A 22,500-nucleotide genomic window follows, 5' to 3' on the forward strand; every position below is an offset into this window, starting at 1 on the left:
AATCCCAGACTGGTCTGGGTTGGGAGGGACCCCAAGGGTCCCAGAGCTCCAACCCCCTGCCACAGGCAGGGACACCAACCTCCAGGCCTGGAGCTACACAAGGTTGCCCAGGGCCCCAGCCAACCTGGCCTTGAACACCCCCAGGGATGGGGCACCCACCCCCTCTCTGGGCAGCCCCTTCCAGCCCCTCACCACTCTCTCTGCAAAGAACTTCCCAAGATCTAATGGTCCATGGAAGGGAGAGTTTGTTTAAATCACAGTTCCTCTACTCAGTCTTTAACGAGCTTCGTTTGAGGTAGCAGTTTATAGACTCTTATTTCAGTTAATTATAACAGCAGTTTTTTGGAAGCAGTATTTTTATTGGGTGTACTGATGTGCTATACTGCTTTTCCAGTCCTGTGCTTGGCTTCTGCCTGGTTACCAGAGAAGGAAAGCTTTCCTCCCTGACTGGGAAACAATGGGCAGCACCCAGGGCAGAGGTGGGTGCTGGGACCCTTTGGGTGCACCTCCCGAGCGTGCAGCAGGGTGTGATTACACAAAACCTCCTACAAGGTGCTGGTTGGCACTGTACTGAACAAGAAGTGCTGACAAATGTTGTCAGGCATCAGAACAGGCTGCCCAGGGGGGCAGTGGGGTCTTCATCCCTGGAGGGGTTTAGAAGATGGGTACATGGAGTGCTGAGGGACATGGGTGAGTGGTGGTAGGCAGGTCAGGGTGATGGTTGGACCTGGGGATCTAAAGGGTCCCTTCCAACCAGGACAGTTCAGTGATTCAAATGTTGATTAAAGTGAAGGAGAATAGTCCAGGGAGGGGGGGGTGTCCTTCTTGCAAGTGTAGGGTCGTAGGTTTGGGTTTGAGTCTGGATTGGTAAGGCCAGTTCTGCACTGGGTGATGCCATCTGAAGAGAGATCCTGCCAATGTGTGCAGGAGACAGTCTCCAAACCCTGTAGCAAAGCTTGGAGAGTATATTTACTAGTGTGTTTTCATTGTATTAGCAGGGGAGTTTTGAGCATCCTCTTCTCAGTAACCTGTGGTGATAGGAAGCTGTGGATGATGATTGCCTGCTAGGAACCCAGGTGGCAAGTTTCATGATGACCCTGTCTGATGTCAGCGTTTGTTTCTCTGGTTTCTGAGTGTTTGTAACTAGTTTTAAAAAATAAATGAATGTCATTTCTTTGTGCTGATGTTAGAAGCTCCACAAGTAACGTGGGGAGGGTCAAGCTGGTCTCAAGGGCTTTGGGTGGTGCCTTCCCTGCCATCCTTTCTCCATACAGTGTGAAGAGCATTGGAACATGGAGAATACTCTCAGAACTCCTGGAAGCAGCAGCTGGGCATTGCAGCTCTGGTTGTGGCAGGAGTACATACATCAGGTCATGTACCCATCCCTTCCCCAGTGGGAGATCCAGCGTGACGAGCCCGTGGTTGGTCCTACCAGGAGATGTACAGAGGGCAGAGACTGAGTCACACCCAGGCTGAGGAGGCAGCTTGAAAAACAGCCTGATGGGTTGGAATCCTTAAGAGGTTCCTGATTTATCTGTATCTTAATTAATTGAATAGGCTGGAGTATCTGCAGGTGCTGTTGGTTGTAATTCTTGGTGCTGGGTTTCATCTGGAATTCATGCACTAACTCACGTCAAGGTGGGCATCCAAACTCAGAGCCCAGTGCCAATAATTCAGCCTTCAGCCTTCCTCCTTCAGTTTCCCCTTGCCCCAGTGGAGCTCAGAGACCCAGCTCTTTGGTTCTAAGGGCAGCACTGTGCATTTTCACTGCCGTGGGGGCAGGAGGGGTTTTAATCCATGCCAAATGTGCATTATATTTATCACAAATAGGTATTAAAGTGAATTTGACTTGATACCAGTTAGCAACTGGGCTCTTACTACGTGGCAAGTTCTGAGTAGAGGTGGTAGGCTTCGTGGGCAAGGTGCACAGAGCTGGGAAACAGTGGGAAGAGCTGTGGTGGCTGCCCTGAAGCAGAGGAGCGAAGGGAGCCTGGTGCATGGTTTAAGGGTCCCCTGCAGCCAGCCCGAACACAGTTAATTGCCTGTGATAAAAACGACCTCTGAAGCCTGATGGGAGAATTCTTTTATATAAGAAAAAAAATGTTTTGTAACAATTTCTTGTAAGTGCTAAAATTAACTGACTTTCTTTTAACCTAATTATAGATGGAACTGATGATATCACCTATGCTTAATGTTGCTGAACATCTTGGGTGAGAGTGTGCTGCTGCTGCTGCTGCTGCTTGGAACTGGGCTGAATTTTTACCTGTTTGCTTTAAAGCTTTTCATGGGAAGCATCTGCTGCATCATTGCTGGTTGAGGGTCTTTGGGGTATGAGCTTGAGTTTCCCCCTAGAACAGGGTGGTCCTTTCCAGCGAGGAGATACACAGAAACTGGGGGTTGTCTTTAATAGACAAATTTTCCACTCAGTCACCTGCCAAAACCACTGATAGGAAAGGGGAAATATTTGTGAAGAGGCCACTCTGATACTGGGAATGTTTTTGTTCTCCAAACATGGCCAACTTGGAGAAGTTTCACTCAGAGCAGGGCAGTGGGTGTCTCTGGGGAACATCCTCCTGGGCTGTTTCTGGGGCTGAGCACGAGGAGATAAAACTGATGAACACCTGAACTTTGCTTTCCTGGGCTGTCTGCATGGCTGCTGTGAGCACAGGTGAAGTAGAAACAGGCAGGATGGAATCTGGAGAGAACAGGGATTAGTCTGGAAAATGCGTGGTGGGGAGATGGGAAGAAAGTGGTACTGGAGTTGTTGACCAGCATAGAGCTGGACCAAGAAATCTGCTGAAAGGTCAGATGAGTAGCACTGAGATGGTCCAGACGAGGTGAGTTGAGGAGGATGGGTGGTGACCAGGGTGAAAAACTGAAAGGGCAGAACATGGTGGATGAGAAACTGGTGGATGAGAAACTCCCCATGAGCAGAGCAGCAGTGGCTCTGGCAGCTGGGAAGGGCGATGGGATCCTGGGCTCCATCAGCAGAGGGGTGGCAGCAGGGACAGGGAGGGGATTGTCCCTCTCTGCTCTGCCCTCCCCAGCTGGAGTCCTGTGGCCAGAGCTGGGGCCCAACACAAGGAAGATGTGGGGCTGTTGGAGAGGGGTCAGAGGAGCCCCGGGGATGCTCAGAGGGCTGGAGCAGCTCCCCTACAGAGAGAGGCTGAGGGAGCTGGGCTGGAGCAGCCTGGAGAAGAGAAGGCTGTGGGGGGACCTCACTGCAGCCTCCCCGTCCCTGAAGGGACCCCAGGAACAGGAGGGGAATCAGCTTGTTAAAGGGCAGAGACTGGCAGGACAAGGGAGATGGAGTGAAGCTGGAGGAGGGAAGGGTGAGAGGAGATATTATGGGGAAGTTCTTTGCAGAGAGAGTGGTGAGGGGCTGGAAGGGGCTGCCCAGAGAGGGGGTGGGTGCCCCGTCCCTGGGGGTGTTCAAGGCCAGGTTGGCTGGGGCCCTGGGCAACCTTGTGTAGCTCCAGGCCTGGAGGTTGGTGTCCCTGCCTGTGGCAGGGGGTTGGAACTTTATGATACTTCAGGTCCATTCCAACCCAGACCAGTCTGTGATTCTAGGATTCTATGACTGAAACTGGGCAGTGTAAGGAGAGGGAAGGAGTTTGGAATGAAGCAGACAATGAAGCAGGTCTCAGGGCATTGGGAGGCACAGCAGAAGATTGAGGTGGCTGAAGAACCTTAACTTCTTAGTGGTTATCTTTACTGTAGTTTTATCAGAGACCTTTGTCCATAATGAGATACACTTCCCTGAAAACACAGTAAATTCGTTGAGGAAAAACAAGCCAAAACCACACAGAGCCTCATTTTCCTTGAACGTGTTTCTTGTGCTGCTAGGAAAGTCCTCTGCTCACTGATGGCCACGTTTCCTCCGTGGGCTCAGGGTACCATATCCCAGGGCAAGATCTTGTTTGAAATCTGTGTTTCTCTAGATAGGATTCCAATCAAAACTTTAATGGTACAGGGCAGCGAGTAGCATTTAATGACCTTCAGTGCTATCACTCGAGTCTTCTGGGCATTGACATTGATTTTCCTTATCTTGGCATGTGAAGACAGGACTCTCACTCCCCTCTTTAGAGTGTTTGCTGGTCTGCATTAGTAACACAGAATAAGCAGGCGGTGGCTTTGCAGGCTGGCAGCGACCATGGGCTGTGCATCCTCCTTCCTGGGCAACCTCCCTTTGGTACCCAAGCTTAACATCATTAATTGCCAGAGTTGGGAAAAAAGACAAGGCCATTTGGATGCTGGTGGTTTGTACTCGGGGGTTGCATCTCTTTATTTGTAATTTGTGTTTGATGCCTGTTGTTTTTGTGCAGAGGCTTCTTTTTGAGGCTGAAAGAGAGGTACCATCTTAATGCAGAGTGTCAGACCCCTGAGAATGTAAATCCTTGATAATAGCTGGAAGCAGAATGGAGAAAGCTCTGCAAAGGTTGTATGAGCACTGGAATAGGCTGGCCAGGGAGGTGGTGGAGTCTCCATCTCTGGAGATATTCAAGACCTGTCTGGATGCCAACCTGTGCAATATGAGCTGGGGACCCTGCTTTGGAAGGGGGTTGGACCCGATGAGCTCTTGAGGTCCCTTCCAACCCCTATGATTCTGTGATTCTGTGATGACAAGGATCAAGCCTTCCTCAGTTCAGAGTTCTTGCTTTTTCCTCCATAAAAGCATCGATCTCTTCTCAATAGGTGTTAAAAGGGCCGGCGGTGGGGTCGTTCCGCAGGACTTGGGGTGTTATTTCTGTTTCCTGCAGCTCTCATCCTTCTTTTAATCTCTTCCCACAGTCGTACAGACACTTGGCTTGCAAGAAGCTAAATTAAACTGTGTGAGGACGTGCTCCTCCATGAATTTTAAACCTAGAAAGCTGCTTTGTTCATTGATTTGGCTGTGGGGGGGTGGAGACGCGACGCGGCCGTACGGCTATTTGAACTCTTTATTTGCCACATTTCCAATATTAATAACACTGTTTCTAGAAGTTGTCACATCAAGTAAAAGATCTTCATTCCAGACTGTCTTTTGGGGCCAAATTGAGACTGGATGCATGCATTTAATAAATTGTAGTCTCAAGTAGTCATTTTTGTAAATAATTAGCTCCGGTGAAAGAATAAGTTAGCATATTGTATGCATCTAATGCTGCAAATGTACACACAGCAAACTTTCCTATTAATCAACAGTCAAGCACTGTAAGTTGGGTCTCATACATAATGAATTGTTCTTAAACCTCCTGGGCTTCATTGATAGAAAAATAAGAGAAAACACGAGTGTAGTAAGCTTTTGAATAAAATTTAACGAGATTGCTCTGCATCCTGTAATCGTTTCGGAATCATTAGAGACCAGATAATTCATCTGCAGTTTTGGGGTGGCTTTAGCCTTCATCTATCAAAGACAGACTATTTAAATGACATTTAGGTGTGGATAAAAATACATTTTTATTTAATTTCAGCACGAAGGCTTCAGCTGACTCTACGCTTATTATGTCATGAATAATGCTGCATGACTGAGTCTCAGCTTAATGTTAATTTCTGGTGCTCAAATCATTACTGAACCTTCAGTTTGAACAGTACCATGCCAGCTATCTCTCAGAGAAAGAAAGGATTTGATGAGACAAACATGGATATATAAATATATAGAGAGATGTAAAAGTATATGAAAATTATGGTCAGCTTTCACTTTTCAGACTGTTTATACGTGTGTGACTGATGCCTGGTGACTTCCCAATCCTGAGCGTTGTGTGCAGAGCTGTCTCTGGTCCCTTTCTGAATAAGAATTCAAAATGCCATTAAAAAAAAGCATACAACCTTTTAAAGTATACTTGCCCTTCATACCAATCTGGGGAAGAACTTCTTCCCATTGAGGGAGCCCTGGGACAGGCTGCCCAGGGGGTGTGGAGTCTCCTTCTCTGGAGAGATTCCAGCCCCGTCTGGACACCGACCTGTCCTAGGGACCCTGCTTGGGCAGGGGGTTGGACCCCACGGGCTCTGGAGGTCTCTTCCAACCCCTACGGTTCTGTGAGTCTGTGGCAAGAGTCACTGTTCAGACCCTAGAGAAACAGCAGTGAGTTCTGCAAATGTAAAGATTTCCTCTGATTTAGGGGCTCTTCACAGTTAACTTTTCTCATGACCATAAGCCATGGAGGTGCTTGACCTGCCTGACATGTCAGTGCCAGGGGAATAGTTTATTCAGGGATACCCACTGCCAGGATACATTCCCAGCTGGTGTGAGCTTTGGTGGGTGCAGGAGCCTGCCCCGGAGGCGATACCCCAAGCAGCAGGCGCCGGGAGGAAGGGCACGCTCTCTGTGCACGGTCCTTGGGCTGCAGCATGGCATCTCCCAGGGAAAATCACCCAAGGACCTTCTTTTCTCACTGGTGTCAAATCACTTGGAGACTCTCTGCTCCTGTCTGATGCTCAGAGGACTGTTTTCTTCCTCAGGTGCCTCACAGAAGGATTCTGGTGACATCCTAAACTCTCCCTGAAGATGATGACAGCATTCTACTCTAATTGGACAGTGGGTTTTTTTGTTCCAGAAATGTTTTCCTCTCCACTCATGGTCAAATTCCTTCTGTAAGATCCTTTTCCATAAGCCAGATGTCAAAAAAAACCCCTTCTTTTCTTTTCCTTCTTCTTTTTTTTTCCCCCTACCCTGGCATGAGGGTAGAAGCCATTCCGAAGTCCACCCACATTCCCCCTCTTGTCTGAGTTAAGTAGGTCTGCAGTCTCCAGGAGAGCCAGGTCTAAATTGCTGTCAGATCGCATCACGCGCTCCGGCCGCCGAGCAGGGCTGCCGGGTCATGTCAGAGCCCATTCGTTATCGTTGGAGTCTTGCTTCAGCAACGGGCCTCTGGTCTTTCTCCCTTAACAAGAGGATTAGCATGACAGCTGCATGGAGCTCTCTACAGACAGTCACCAAACACTTCCTTCTGCTGGGCTGCAGTCGCCCCTTGGGACGGGCGCCGAGGTTGGGTCTCTTTGACATGCTGCAGCCTTGGGGCTGGGAGTCCCCATCCCTCTCTTTTGGGCTTGGTTTGGGTTTGTTTGGGGGACTTTTGAGGTGTGTGGGGTGGAAAGGACCTTTTAGTACAAGATACTCACATGGGTTTCTTCCTCCTGTTTTGTTTCTGTCCCACAAGCGTTAAAGGCTGAGGGTGTTATTGGGGGGTAAAACAGAATCATTCGGGTTGGAAAAGCCCTCCAAGATCATCTAGTCCAACTGTCCCCCTGCCACCTCTATTACTCACTAACCGTGTCCCTAAGTACCTCATCCAACCTCTCCTTGAGCACCCCGAGGGATGGTGACTCCACCCCCTCCCTGGGAAACTCCTTCCAGTGCCCAATGGCTCTTATGGAGAAGAAATTTCTCCTCATTTCTGACCTGAACCTCCCCTGGCACAACCTGCACCTCTTCCCTGGTGTCCTGTCGCTGGGTATGTGTGAGAAGAGCCTGAGCCCCAGCTCCCCACAGCCTCCTCCCAGGGATTTGGAGAGAGACTTATGGTCTCCTCTGAGTCTCCTCTTCTCCAGGCTGAATAGTCTCAGTTCCCTCAGCCGCTTCTCATCAGTCCCAGCCCCTTCCCCAGCTTCGTTGCCCTTCTCTGGACACGCTCCAGGGTCTCGATATCTTGCTTGGAGTGAGGGGCCCAAACCTGAACCCAGTATTCAGGGTGCAGTCTCACCAGAGCTGAGCACAGGGGGATGATCACCTTCCTGGTCCTGCTGGCCACACTTTTCCTGATACAAGCCAGGATGCCACTGGCCTTCTCAGCCACCCGGGCCCACTGCTGGCTCATGCTCAGGCGAGTGTCAACCAACAGCCCAAATCCTTTTCCTCTGTGTGTCTTCCCTGCCTCCCCACCCCAAGCCTGCAGTGCTGCCCAGGGGTGATAAATCATAGAACCACAGAATCACAGGGGTTGGAAGGGGCCTCCAGAGATCATCAGGTCCAACTCCCCTGCCAAAGCAGGGTCCCTAGGACAGGGCACACAGGTCGGTGTCCAGATGGGGCTGGAATCTCTCCAGAGAAGGAGACTCCACACCCCCTGGGCAGCCTGTCCCAGGCCTCCCTCACCCTCACTGGGAAGAAGTTCTTCCCCACATTGGGGGGGAACTCCCTGTGCTCCAACTTGAGCCCATCGCCCCTTGTCCTGTCCCCACAGACACTGAGCAGAGGCTGCCCATGGCCCCCTGTGTCCCACCCTTCAGCTATTGATCCCCATTGATCAGATCCCCTCTCAGTCTCTTCTCTCCAGGCTGAACAGCCCCAGCTCCCTCAGCCTTTCCTCACAGGGGAGATGCTCCAGGCCCTTCAGCATGTCCTGTCCCTCCTCTGGACTCTCTCCAGGAGATCCCTGGCTTTTTTATCCCAGGGAGCCCAGCACTGGACACAACACTCCAGGTGGGGCCTGAGCAGGGCAGGGCAGAGGTGAACATTCAGGTGTGTGTGTCTGCAGCCAGTAGAAGCCAGCACTGGGTGTGATGTTCAGCCGATCAGCTGTATGTCATACATACCAGTATTTTACAAATACACAAATAAACATATACCCATGCTGTGGGAGGTGGTACAAGGTTCTCATAATCCTTCCCCTAATGGAGCTGTCAGCTCCTCACCTTACCCTGAGGAGGTTGCCAGCAGAGCCCTCCTGGTATTTCCTCCTTGTTTTAAGTCACGCGACTCGCGGTCCATCTCGCAGCCTTTCCCGTTAAGGTTTATTAAGGGCCGACTGAGGCAAGAAGTAGCTCAGAAATAAAATAAATAATTCAGATCAATTTAGACCAGGGCTACCCACTGAGGCTTCTCACAGCCTTTCCCTGCTTTTCGTAATGGTTGAGCTATTTAGGAGGATGCTGGAGCCAATCTGCTGCTTACATGTTTGTTTTGGAAGCGCGTTAGAAACTTCCAGCTCTTGGCAAGCAGTTTGGAAGGAGCCTGTTGAACTGAAGCAGGTGGTGTTTCTGCTTTAACCCCCCCCCCTCCATCCCTTGCTGAGCCTGTCTTTTTCCTTCTCCTCAAACACCAAGGGGACTCTGGCTGGGATGGCAGCACTCGGCTGTGTGGATGCAGCCCGGTGGCTTCCTGAGTTCCTTCAGCCTTAAACGAGAGAGGTGGTGGACATGCCTGGGTGGGATTGCAGTTAGGGGGGTGCAGGACAGCTGTCGGGGGTCAGCTGGAGCAGCAGGTCTGCACCTGGGCTGTCATGGATTCCTGGGCTGGGACTGACCTTGTCTTGATTCAGTGATGTAGCTCGAGACAATTAATTAATAGAGCTTTAATGCAGGGAGAATTTGTGTGGTTTAAGGCTAGAAACTCTCTGCATCTGTTGGATTTCAGTAGAACATGGCTGTAGCCCTGTGAGCTGGTTCATGAGACCAGCTACAAAACTTACCCCTAACAGTGGAACAGCCTTGGAGACAAAGACAGTGAAGATGGGGAGCCATAAATAATGAGACCGACCAATTAAGAGACAGAGGATATCTTGTTTCCAGCTGAAAGGGGTTCCTAACTTGTTTGTGCAGGAATGTGGTTTTGAGACTCTGGAGAAAAACCGTAAAGAGCATGGGCTGAGAGAGGAAGACGTCCAGCCTTCATCCCTGAAGACACCAGAAGACCCCCTGAGTGTCACTGAGCATGCTGGAGCTGGGAGGAGTTAATGCAAATGTTTTCCTGGAAATAATTTCCATAACCCTGCCTTTTCTTAGAAATTATACTGGATATGTAGAGTCAGTCTGTGTAAATATGAGGAATTTGGCTTTAAACAGCACACACATTCAGGGGAACGATGCCCTGTGTGCCCAGTGCTGCAGTAAAGATCCCTGCTTCAGAGTCACCAAGGCTGGGGAGTTTAGATTCCAGGTTCTTGAGGTTTCACTCTCCCACTTGGAAATCACCACAGCCACCAAGAGCTGAACGTGCAGGCAGGAGGTCGGCAGCAGCAGTTGTTCCCTGGCCTGAGGAGAAGTCTCCTGTTGAGTGTCCTGTTGAGAGACATCCAACTAGGGAAAAAAACCCCAAAAGAAGTATTTTTAGATATTTGGGTTTTATAGCTTAAACCAAGCAAGGTCTTCCCTGTTTGAGGGTTACCTAGTTTTAATTCAGCATCACGTTGTAAGGCTGTGTGCATGAGCTGGCCACTTGCAGCTGGACATCCATGTGCCACCACCACAGACACCTTACTGCACACCTCAGTGGCTGCCACGATTATGGAAGCAGAATAGTGTCATTTAGAAAAAAAAAGCCCCAAACTGAGACCCCTGAGGGAATGATTCTACCTGTTGACCAAAAGAAAACACAACCCCCTCCTCTCTGAATCTTTTGAGGGGCTGAGCAGCACCCAGCAGGTTTCACTCCTGGAAACAAGCACAGTGACAGTCTCTGATCAAAGTGTTAATGTGACTTTAAATGGGATTTAAATGGGACTGCTGCATTTTAAATAGCTGCTTGTCATTGTCCCAGCCACGCTGGTACTTTTTAAGGAGGTGGTGGTACTTTTTCAGGACAGATAATGACATTCTCCAGGGCAGCAGCAAAGCCATCTGATTTCTTGCACCACCTGTTTGGTTTCTTGCACTTTTGGATGAATATCCTGGTAGTGTAACAGTAAGAATTACATCTTGTTGACTCCCAGATGTGGGACATGAGCTTTCCCTAGGCGGAGTGTGGAACAAAAGGCCACGTGGCCGTCACCAAGGGCAGGACGTTAAAAAAGAGGGTCCCTGATTTCTTGTTCCTTGCTAAAGGTTAGGGACAGCAGTTAGTGTCAGATGCTGTACAGCAAAGTTCATCCTGGCCATGGACATTAGAGGTGCTCAAAGCTCAACACGTGGAGTGGGGTGTTCAGGAACCTCCCAGGGAGCCTAACGCTGAGCAGAGGAGTTTCACACGGAGGGGGGATGTTTCCTGTGCTGTAACTCATCTGCTCCTTTCCTTCTTGTGGAGGTTTGGAGATGGCTTTGCCTTGCTTTTTAAAACGTGTGTATGGTGTAGTTTGGCCAGAGCCTGGCTTTGGAACCTGACAAAATCCTTGGAAAGCTGGTGGTGTAAGTTGAATGTTTAATGCTGAGGCAGTTGCAGTTGAAGGAGCACTGCTATGCAACTGCAGAAGGAGAAAGGGGAGGAGGGGAGGGAGGGGCAGAGGACCTGTAGAAGACACCCATGCATAAGTTATGTTCATTCTTTTTCTTTATTAATGCTGTCAAATTCCCAGGAATAGATGTTAACATTCCTAGCCAAGCAAAATTAATATGAAGGAGGGGGGGGTTTAACTCTCTGCCAGTTGGAAGCTCTCTGCATGTGTGTTGGCAAACAGACTTCATATCCTTTGGGAAGAGAAGGCCCTGCATTCTTAGAAAGCAAGGAGTTCTTGTCTTGCAGAGCTTTTGCTTTCTTGACCAAGGTGGAGGTGGCCGTGCAGGTGGCAGATGTTGTGAAGGCGCCTGGTGTCGCCGTGGTGGGAGCATGCTCTGCCTAAAAACATCTGGCCGTGTTCAGCAGCAGCATCTTGTTGCTGTTCTTAAAAGCAGTAAATGAAAACGAAAATCAAGGCTTATGTCCAAACAGCCCTGCCAGGGGGGACCTGGTGGAAGTGAGGAATGCCATGGGAGGGGGATCGTTGGGGTGGCTGACCCCACTCTGCTCCGCGATGGGTCCCCGCAGCCCCCCAGCTGATGGACCTTCAAGTCAGAGGTGATGGCCTGATGGGTACCTTCAGGCAAAGCCCTGAGCAGCCTGTGCACGGCCCCTGCAGCTCAGCACCCCACCAACACTACCTGTTCTGGGGGAGAAGGCTGGGAGTTGGGTGGCTCCCTGGAGCAGGAGGACGCCGCGGTGCCTGCCCGTGTCTGGGGCTGTGTGCTTGCAGAGCAGCCAGGAGGCGAAGCCTTTCAGGCTTTTATGATGACATTACACTCCAAATCACTTCCAGACTCCCAAGAACGTGAAACAAGATGATGTGAAAACCATAAGGCTGCTGCAGTTGGGAGTGCTTTCCCTGCTCCTCCGGATAAATGGAGCAGAAAAGTCTCCCAACTTCTCTGGGAGATTTCAGAGGCGTTATTATATTCCGTGGTTATTACGGTGTCGTAGCTCTAACAATACACAGTAAAACCAAGCTGTGTTCTGCTGAGCGTCGTACATGGGCAGAATAGTGGATTATCTGTGGTGCCAAGAGCTGGGTTTGGGGTCTGTGGTGGTTGTATGTACTCCTGTGAAAAGCTGGATGCAGGGATCCTCATCCCTTCTTTTTTGTTGTTGTTATTTTTAGCAAAGAGATTATTAAAGAGCCAAATGACACCAAGCAGGCATCAGTGGCATAAAGCAAATTGATCTGGCTCGCACGCACGCAGAAAGAAGCAAATCAAAAGCGTTAATTTGGAGAATAAATGGAAAGAGAAACAAAATTGCACATTTAATTTCTAGCTGCCTGGATCCAAAGCTGATTCTTTGGGTTGGTTTTCCTCTGCTCCGAGCCATCGACTCGTCTCCTTGTGCGACTGGAGTGTTTTAATTGTCCTCCTCTGCATCCCTCTTCTTCTCTGCCACTTTCTCATCAGTAATTACGTGGCCTTCAGTGGTTACCAATTAATCAGGAAGTGAATTGGGGCTGGGGGAGATGGCAGGGCCGTTTGATCATGCACCAAGGCAAGCGAGGGCTCCGCGTCTGAGAGCAGCCCTGCCCCTGCTCCCGCCTGCACATCATTTATCCTGTCCGGAGGCAGAGCCGGGGCTGCTGTCTGATGCCACTGACATCCCAGTGTGCTTGGCTCCATGGGCTGTCGTGGATCCGGCATGGGGAGGTGTTCAGTCTGTTGGCAGAGGTGCCCAGTGCCATTACACACACCACAGGTCTCGGCTCTCAGCTAGGAGGGGGCTAAGGAAACACTGCTGCTGGCTTGCAGTGCACTGGGGCGTACTGAGGAATTCAGGCTGGTTTGTTCTCCCTGTACCTGAGTGGCAGAACTACCCACCCTTTCTCCGTGGTCTGGGGTTCTCGTGTGTGGATCTCTCTGCAGTTCCTTCTCACCAGACAACTGTGCTGTTGAGTTCCAGCACCATGTTACTGAGAAACTTCTTGCTTTGGGCTCTGGCTGTGTTCCCAGCTGCGAGGGGGAGCTGCGGTGGTCCTTGGGAGGGCTCTTTCTAGCTCTGAGAGCATTGCTGGTGGGGCTTGCTGGCTTGGCAGTCACCCTTGATGTTGGCTCCCTGTCAGTTTTCCCATCGTTTCCCTCAGGTGCACCAGCTCTGTTTGTTTACTGGTACCCTGAAGCTGGTCCCTGAAGATCAGAGACACCCACCACACTGCAATATGGTGGAGAGCTGCATCGCCCCTTCACCGGCACAGCTTTGCCTTGCCAAGGCTGGCAAACATGGATGGATGTTTGGGAATCTGGTGCTCATGTTTCTGTGGCTCCTGTACACACAGAGCCCTTCCAGAGGGAAAGAAGTGCTGTGGGAAGAAGTGGGGTTCTGCTTGCAGGTGCTGTCTGCTCGCTCTGCTCCTCGGTGTCCTGCAAGCACGAGCTGCCACTGAAAATCAAATGAATTCTCAATTGCTTCCTTCCAATTCAATAAGTGGAGGAAAGCAGAAACCTGCCACCGTGGCTGGAAGGAAACGGGGCAGGGGAAGGCCTGGGTTCAGCAGAAAGCCGTTTCCTTTCCTCTCTTCCCTGGGGATGGTCCCTGGGGACACGGGACTTGTGCCCTGGGGGGACGTGGTGGAGGAGCCTCACCTCCTTCCACCTTGGAGCACGAGGATGTGTCACCTACCATGGGCTTGGGTGGTTGTGTTGCTCCCTGGTGTTTCCATCTTGTGCATTTTCCCCTCACCAGCCCTGTGTGAAGCTTTTGATGGGTGTGGGCAGCCTCGTGCCCTCGTCATGTTTCTAGGGGAGACAGGGATGTGTTTTTGTTAGCCTGTTGCTGTTATTTACTACTTTCACCTTCATCAGAGCCTGGCAAGGACAGAGTCTGACTCCAGGCCCGATGCTTCCGAGCTGATACATTTTTCTGCTGAAGTAAGGGGAAGGAATATTATTTGGTTTTGTAACTTTTCTCCTGTCACAATTGTCTCTTGCAGCAGGGCAGAGCCCTCGGCCGCCTGCGAGGTGTGCGAAGGCGCGGAGGAGATGACGGAGCCGCTGCAGCAGTGCTCGGCCTGGCTGCACGCCTACTTCTGCGAGCCAGCGAGGATGGAGAGCCTGCCCCTGCCAGCCTTCCACCACCCCCTGCTCCAGCAAGGTCTGTGCCCATCCCCTCCAGCTCCCTAAAACTCGCTCAATGGTGATAAAAATGGCGCGGTTCAGCTCCCAGGAGATGCTGGCTGAAGGGTTTGAATGCATCTGAATCCTAGAATCCCAGACTGGTCTGGGTTGGGAAGGACCCCAAGGAGCACAGAGCTCCAACCCCCCTGCCACAGGCAGGGACACCAACCTCCAGGCCTGGAGCTACACAAGGTTGCCCAGGGCCCCAGCCAACCTGGCCTTGAACACCCCCAGGGATGGGGCACCCACCCCCTCTCTGGGCAGCCTGTTCCAGCCCCTCACCACTCTCTCTGCAAAGAACTTCCCCCTAATATCTCCTCTCACCCTTCCCTCCTCCAGCTTCACTCCATCCCCCTTGTCCTGCCAGTCTCTGCCCTTTAACAAGCTGATTCCCCTCCTGTTCCTGGGGTCCCTTCAGGGACAGGAAGGCTGCAATGAGGTCCCCCCACAGCCTTCTCTTCTCCAGGCTGACCCAGCCTGAAGGGCTGTAAGCTTTTGCATAAGGTCTCTGTTCCCTTAAACTCATCCTTTGCCAGCAACGGGGGAATGAGGCTCAGACGCGGCCCCATCTATCGGCACAGACACCTCGCCCATCCCCTGCAAGCTGTCAGTGAGAGGCTGCCTCAGGTAGCAGTGCTTTGAGTCCTCAGACTTCTCATAGATACTGCCTGGGCTCTTTAAAACACAGAACAAGGATTTTTACAGAGAAATTTTGCTGCTCGTGTATTTAGATAAAAATAAGACCTGGGAAAAGCTTCTCCTTGCTGTTCCCCATTTAATGGCCACGTTGCTGACGCCTGTCACTTGAAGTGAAACAGATCTCTCTTCCTTCTTAAAAACAAAATCTCAGAAGTCTGCTTTCTGCAGTGCCTTCTGGTCTGCCCAGGAATATAATTTCCCCACAAATAAAATCTCCCATTTAGTCGGTCAGTTTTTTAATGGTTTGAGATTCCACAACAATGCAGCAGCAGAAAGGCACGAGCATCCTCTGCCTTACGCCAGATAAGACAGCACCGAGTTTTGTACTACTGCATACGTATTACTTCTATTAATATTACTACTTATTATTGCTGCTTTTAATATTACTACTTATATATGTACTGCTACTTTTTGTGTGGATCAAGGAGAAGGTCTCCGTTTCAGCCGGGGTGCAGGGGTTTGTGTTAGATGGCATGGGGACTGTACATCAGTCCCTGTGGGAAGGACCAGCCAGGTCGGGCTCTGCAAAGGAAGGGCTGTTTGACAGGCACCCCTTCACAAGAGCTCACCTCTCTCTGCTGCTAATTGCTGGCTGTATTTAACTTCCTATAAATAGTAGGTTCCTCCTTGCTGTTACACATCCCTGTTCTTAATTAGCGAATGGCAGCTGAGAGTGGGATGGTGAAATCAAAGGGTGGTTCTGTTGCAGAGTGTCTGTGGGTAACAGGGGTGCTGCTTTTGGAGAGGGGAGCCACACAGCTTTGCACAGGATCATTGTTGAACACCGAACTTCTCCACTTCCTCTTCTTTACTGTGAAAATCCTCAGTGCAGCATCCTTCCCAGTCAGATCCCAGGGTGGGTACCAAGTACTTCTTAAACTAAGGTGTGGATTGCGCTGCCTCTCTATTTTCTTTAAATGTAATGTTTATCAACTACTAAAAAACTACATTTAGAAGTGTCAGTGAATCCATCTGGATAACACGTGGGAGAGTGAGCCCTAATGATGTCAAAATGCTCATTAAGTTTAGCGTTCTAGGTGGCTCAGGTGTCATTTGAGGACTCTTTATTAGCTGGGATGAAATTAAGACCTGTGTTGTGGAAGCATTTGGGTTGGGGTGAGCGTGAACGGGCAGAGAAATGGGTACTGCTGCTTTTCCTTCTGTCTCTGAACAACAGCGGGAGGGGATTCCACTTCCCAGCTTATCCACCTGAAGATTGTAAAGGCAATGCTTTTACTTGGATTAATTTTGTGAAATGGGCCACTGAATTCTTTGTAGCTTGGCTAACGAAGTGGTTTTGTCCAAGTGCTGCTGGTGGGGTTGGAGCTGCTGCTGTGGGGTTTGGCCCTGAGCTGCCTTGACCAATGGAGAGTGTGTGGGGACACAGTCCTTCCCTGGGCAGCAGCCCTCCCGTGCAGGCAGTGCACAGGAAGAGGCTGGAGATGACTTAAAAAAGAAGAAAAATAAATAAATTGGTTCATGGGAAGCTCCTTGAGAGAAAGCAGTCATCACCCTTGCAGTTCTGGGGGAGTGGAAGGAAAGCTCTTTACTACCACCCAAGCACAAAACCAGGCGAGGGGTGCCCGTGGGGATGGGGCGGGATGTGGCAGGTGAGCGTGAGCATCAGCACTGGGTCCCCCTGCAGCACCCGTGGCTTTGGGAAGGATGCTGCTGGTGGTCCCACTGGCCACACACTGGTCCCGGTGGGGTTTGGTCTTGTGTATGGCGAGGGCAGTTTGGTCTGTATGGCAAGGGTGGTGTGTTTTATGGGGGGGAAGCACATAAAGGAAATACTAACGAAGGATTAATTGGCCCAAATCACAGTGATGTGACAGCATTTCTGTTCTTGCCTTCTCCTAATAATACTTTCATCTAATAAAAACCAAAATTATATCAGAATAATAGAAGGAAAGTGGAAATAGATGTCAAAAATCTGGAGAAACTCTTTTTCATAAGTTATTTAGTAGGACAAAAACCACATCATGACGGCTTGCATTGCACATTTCAATTTCTCTGTGAGTCAGAAAGGCAGAAATGCTAAATTAGGAATTTGGTATTTATTTACTTTTTCACATTTACATTTGAAAGTGCCTACTCATTTCTCCAGGCACTTAAAAATGCAGAATAAACATAAGCGGGAGCGGGAGGATCCACAGCCAGGAAGGCTTTTACTCATCACATTGCATTCCTTACATGTCGCTGTTCATCAGCAGCTCTTCCAACCAACCATCAAAACCTTTGGACCCTCTTTTCTCCCTGTTTCTGCAGGTGTGACCACTTAGAGTGTGGTTCTTTGGTACTGGGGGACTCAAGTTCCTCATTGAGGCTTTTGTGATAGGCACTGGTTGTTGGATAGTTTCTTTCTTAATCGGTGCTTGTATCAAATGTATTTATTTCCTTTATTTATTTTATCAACTTGATTTATTTTCTGTGGGGACATCATCTGAGGAGAGTAAGGAGTTTGCTTGTGTCAGACACGTTGAGGAGATTCCTCATTTAACAAAAGAGCCTGAAGTGATTTCGGGATGAAACTTCCTGCAGCCCCTTTTGTGCCAACTATTGAGACACTTTCTCATGGAGAGGGAAAGAGTGATGAAGAACTTGGAGATAACAAGCCCAGAGTGACTGGGAAATGCCAAGAACAGCTTTGGAAAGCCATCAGCTTCCCTCAGCTTTGGGGCAAGTGCTAGACATGCAGCCCATCACCTCCGGATCCCAAACACGACGTGGGTGGATGGAGGAGCTGCCTGAGAACCATGTGGCTGTGTGCTTTGCTTCGCTGGGCTCTCAGGGAAGGGACACACCAGTCTTCCTTTGAACACCCAGCACCTTCCAGCAACCCTCTTGACTTGTGGGTGTGTGCAGTGGAAGAGGTGATGGGCAGCCACAAATCGCCCTCCTTCTCCGCGCTCTCCAGCCGCGGTGGTGGAGGCTGCAGAGAGCGTCGCAGCACCGGGAGCTGTGGTGTGTGCAGACCAGATGGCTCATTAGAGCAACGAGAGCAGAGGAAATTGGAGGCACACAAGAGTTTTCCTTTGCCCTGCTCAGAGCTGCAGCCCCGGGGCTCTGCTCTGTGCCATGCCCTGCCCTGCCCTGCCACGCTGCCTTCCCCACCGCCTGAAGCCCTTCAGCTTTGCAAAACTTCACTTATATACTCTTGGAGTCTTGAGTTGCTCAGTTGGGCCTGAGTGGAGCTCTGTCTTTAAGCTCAGCCACCCTGTTTCATCAAGTAAACTTCTAATTGCCACAATGAGGAGAGGAGGGACGTCTCCATCGCCGTGAGTCTACAAGCAGCCTTCTCCACGTCACCCTGTGAGGCAAAGGTGGAGGAAAAGCAGCATGCACAGACAGAGGAGGAACAGGCTGAGGATGGAGACCTGAGCTGTGCAAGCCAGGCTCGGAGCTGGAGTTCCCCGTGCATAATGCATGTCATTCATAGAATGGAATCATAGAATCATAGAATGGTCTGGCTTGGAAGGGACCCCAAGGATCATAGAGCTCCAACCCCCCAGCCACAGGCAGGGACACCAACCTCATCCACAGAGGGATATCCATGAAACTCCTCATACATAACGGGAGCGGAGAGTCTTCAAAGGAACCGGTCGCACCTCCACTCTGCCTTCAAGCTGACTCTGCTCCTGCCCAGGCCTGTAATCAGTAATTACCCTGTGATTTCCTTGGGAGCCGTTTCGCTCAGCGACTCGCGCCAAAGCAGCGCAGCGCAGCGAACCTGCCAAGTCCCACCCTGAGGACAGAGCAGCACACTGGAAGATGCTGCTTAGGGGCTGAGGAAGCTGTTTACTTCCTTTTGTCACCCCTGAGGAGTCAGAATCATCCTCTGCTCCCACCTGGCATGCTCGCCTGTCCTCCCTGGGGCTGTTGTATCCTCCCTTTGGAAAGCACAGCTAGAGAAAATGCTCTGGTTGAGCACATCGTGCCTTCCTGCCCACCGAGGATGGTGCCACCTCTTTGTTTTACAAGTTTTGCACTTTCCAAACCATTTTTAAAAATAAATCTGCAGCAAACAAAGACAGTAAATGAGGTTTTATGTGTTCTGGCTGTAAGTCAGCAAAGGCCAATGGTTTTGTTTCCTTCTTGAGATGGGAGTGCTTCACTCAGGTCCTCTGAAGATCATGGGGCAGTTACTTTTCTTAATTCTGAGAGCTTAAATCCAGCATCCCATGAACACTTACGTTGGAAAGAACTGGGTTTGGTGGCTGTGCTGCTTACCCTGATTTACAGTGTGTGGTATCTCCTCAGAGCAAGTCTTTCTCATGTACAATTTAGCTGAAGACTGCTTCAATAGAAGCCTTCTCTTCCCCAGACTGAACCAGCCCAGTTCCCCCAATCTGTCTTTGTAGGGGAGCTGCTCCAGCCCACGTTTCCTCTACTTCCAGTAAAAATGGAAAACCCATTACAGTTCAGCTTGAAATCCACCCACATCACCGGGTTCTGTCTGGGTTTTGCAGCCTTGGCTTGTGCTGTTGGGTGACCTGGTGAGGAGGCATCAGGGCCCTTTCCTAGAGAAGCACAGAATGTCATTCTCAGCATTTTTTTACGTTGCAATTCATTAAATTCTCTTAATTTTGCTGTGGAGTTTCAGTTCTCTAAAGGAAAAAAAAAAGTAGAGGAATTTCTCTGAGTTCCCCTTTTTCTGCAGCTTCATCAGACATGCAAATACGTTTCTGTTTGGGCTTTCAGAAAGCATAATTTTAAAGCAATATGAAATAATCTGCTCAAAACCCTTAGTGCTTCACATATCTGGACATGGCAGACTCAAGTGGAAAGAGATGACAAGCTTTTCATGTTTCTGTCTGCCAGCACAGAATTCAACCTCCAGCGACCGGCGGCTCCTTTTCTCACCACTCCATGTGAGAACGGTTCTGATAAGCAGCAAGTCACTGTTTTGCTGGATGTTTAATGGGTTTTTGCAATCCAATACTTCCCTACAGTTTTCTTCTAACAGAAATCAATCCTCCCCAACCGTCAGAAATGACAAGAACTAACCCAAAAACTCACCCAGTTACTTTTAGGTCTCAAATTCGTTTTCCAGCCCAGTTGGCCCATCGCTTTGTATCAGCTGTTTGTATCAGAAGAAGAAAAACACCAACCAACCAAAAACAAACCTGCTCACCTGCTTCATCCAAATTTGGAGCAGACTTCCCATGGCTTTCAGTGGAAGCCGATGTGAGTTGGAAGCGTGTGTTAATCACAGGATCACAGGGTTGGAAAAGACCTTTAAGATCATCGAGTCCAACCGTCCCTGTCCTGTGCTGACCCAGATCCCTGAGCACCTCATCTCCCCTCTGTTAAACACCCCCAGGGCTTGGGACTCAGCCCCTCCCTGGGCAGCCTGTGCCACAGCCCCACAACTCTGCCAGGGAAGAACTTTGCCCTCCCAGCTGAGCTGACCCTGCCCTGGGGCAGCTTGAGCTCATTGCCCCTTGTCCCATCTCCTGTCCCCTGGCTGAAGAGACCATCGCCCACCTCTCTGCACCCTCCCTTCAGGTAGTTTTAGGCGGGGAGAAGGGCTCCCCTCAGGCTTCTCCTCTCCAGACTAAACATCCCCAGCTCCCTCAGCCGTTCCTCATATGATTTGCACTCTCTATTGAGCTCTCTGCTCCTGGGATAAATGGCCAAATATTGGCCATTTCTGGCAATTTAAGGCCTTATTTGGTGCAAATGCCCTGGGATTCAGGCAAAACCGTTGGGATGTGCTGACTGTAGAGGCAGCAGAGGAGCTGCAGCCGCTTGCGGTTCACGGGGCTTTTTGGTGGAGCCTCGGATAGTGACCATGGTTGGAGGTGGGACCTCTGAAAGGGGTGGTCATGGGCAGAGCTGTGGAGAATGGGAATGGGAACTTGGAGGAGAAGGTTGAAGGCCAGCCTGGGAAAAGTGTTTAGCTTGGTGCTATTAGAGACCTGACTTGAGTGGTCATTGGGGAATGAGTGGAGCCTCCCTGCAGAGGAAGGTCGTTAAGCAGTAGCGTGTATAATAAAGCTGATCCTGTGCTTGCACCCTCTGGAATCTGTGTCTTCCATAGGCCACAGACAGCAGTGTGCTGCTTTTTCAGAGGCAGAGGTTTGTGTTTGGTGTCTTAGGCTGCTTTGTATGAATTCACTCACCTGTGGTCAGGATTGCTGTGGTGGGGTGAAGGAGATGGAAGTGCAGTAGCTGCTTTCCCTTACTTGCTTTGGGAATGGTGGTGTGGTGTCTGCTGGTGGACAGTCTGTGCTCTTTGTCAAGGAGACTCTACGACTTCATCCAGCAGAAAGCTCTGATGGCATTAGGAGTTCTCTCTCTATATATAAATATATATACACACATATATGTATATATATGCATCTAACAGCAATTGGACCAGGGTAGTTTTGCTGTCATCTGCAGCCTCATCCATAGGATGCTTCTTCAGGATGTTCTAAGTCAGGTCCTGTCTTCCTCCGTGAAGTAAAAGTAGTAAGTTGACCCTGAGATAAGACTTATTTTCACCAGCCTGGTAACCTTTGGTGTCACTGCTTGTGTGTGAGATGTGGGTTAGAAGGTAAGAACTGAAGGCAGAGAGAAAAACAAATACCAATGTGGGGAAAAGACTCCTTGTATCTGGAGTCATCGATGTGGTCATCATCTTCACCCAGAGCCTCAGACCTTGACAACCTGCTAGTATTGTGGGCCTGGGAGGAATAAGTTTAATTTAATTCATTTTTCCTTTGATTGGTTTGCTTGCTCACTGCACATGCAGCCCTGCATAACCTTTGCACCCCTCCTTAATACAAACCTATATAATCAAGATTAAAGGCAAGGATTTTATCAATGTAACTCCCCACACCTATTTTATTAATGAACTTTCAGCCGAGTTTACTTAATTCCCCTCACGGATGGAAAACACTGTCAATATTCATATCCATTTAACAGAGTTGTGGGGGTTGGAAGGGATCTCCAGAGCCCATGGGGTCCAGCCCCCTGCCCAAGCAGGGTCCCTAGGACAGGTCAGGGCTGGAATCTCTCCAGAGAAGGAGACTCCACACCCCCTGGGCAGCCTGTCCCAGGGCTCCCTCACCCTCACTGGGAAGAAGTTCTTCCCCACATTGGGGGGGAACTCCCTGTGCTCCAACTTGAGCCCATCACCCCTTGTCCTGTCCCCACAGACACTGAGCAGAGGCTGCCCATGGCCCCCTGTGTCCCACCCTTCAGCTATTGATCCCCACTGATCAGATCCCCTCTCAGGCTTCTTTTCTCACAGCTGAAAAGTTCACTCAGCCTTTCCTCTTAGGGGAGCCTCGTGAGGCTCCAGGCCCTTCATCACCTTCATAGCCTCCTCTGGACTCTCTCCAGGACATCCTTGTCTTTTTTTATCCCAGGGAGCCCAGCACTGGACACAACACTCCAGGTGGGGCCTGAGCAGGGCAGAGCAGAGGGGGAAACGCTCTTGATGTGCGTGTTACTACAGCGAGCACAGAAATACCACTGGTAATAATCATTTCCAAATACCACTGTTAGGGTTGTTTTTCAGGAAATGAAAATGCAGCAGCCTTCAGGACAGCCTTT

The 22,500-nt window shown here is 50.1% G+C and overlaps 1 protein-coding gene across 1 annotated transcript in view; it reads left to right on the top strand.

The window, feature by feature from the left end:
* The window catches only part of MGMT (O-6-methylguanine-DNA methyltransferase), a 161,923-nt gene that overhangs the window by 117,224 nt on the left and 22,199 nt on the right, over positions 1-22,500 (top strand). The window contains exon 4 of the mRNA XM_084265386.1: positions 14,073-14,233. Coding sequence (XP_084121512.1) covers positions 14,073-14,233 — 161 coding nt within the window. The remainder of the gene's footprint in view (positions 1-14,072; positions 14,234-22,500) is intronic.

This window comes from Gallinula chloropus (assembly GCF_964237585.1).
Source record: "Gallinula chloropus genome assembly, chromosome: 5".
Taxonomy (NCBI): Eukaryota; Metazoa; Chordata; class Aves; order Gruiformes; family Rallidae; genus Gallinula; species Gallinula chloropus.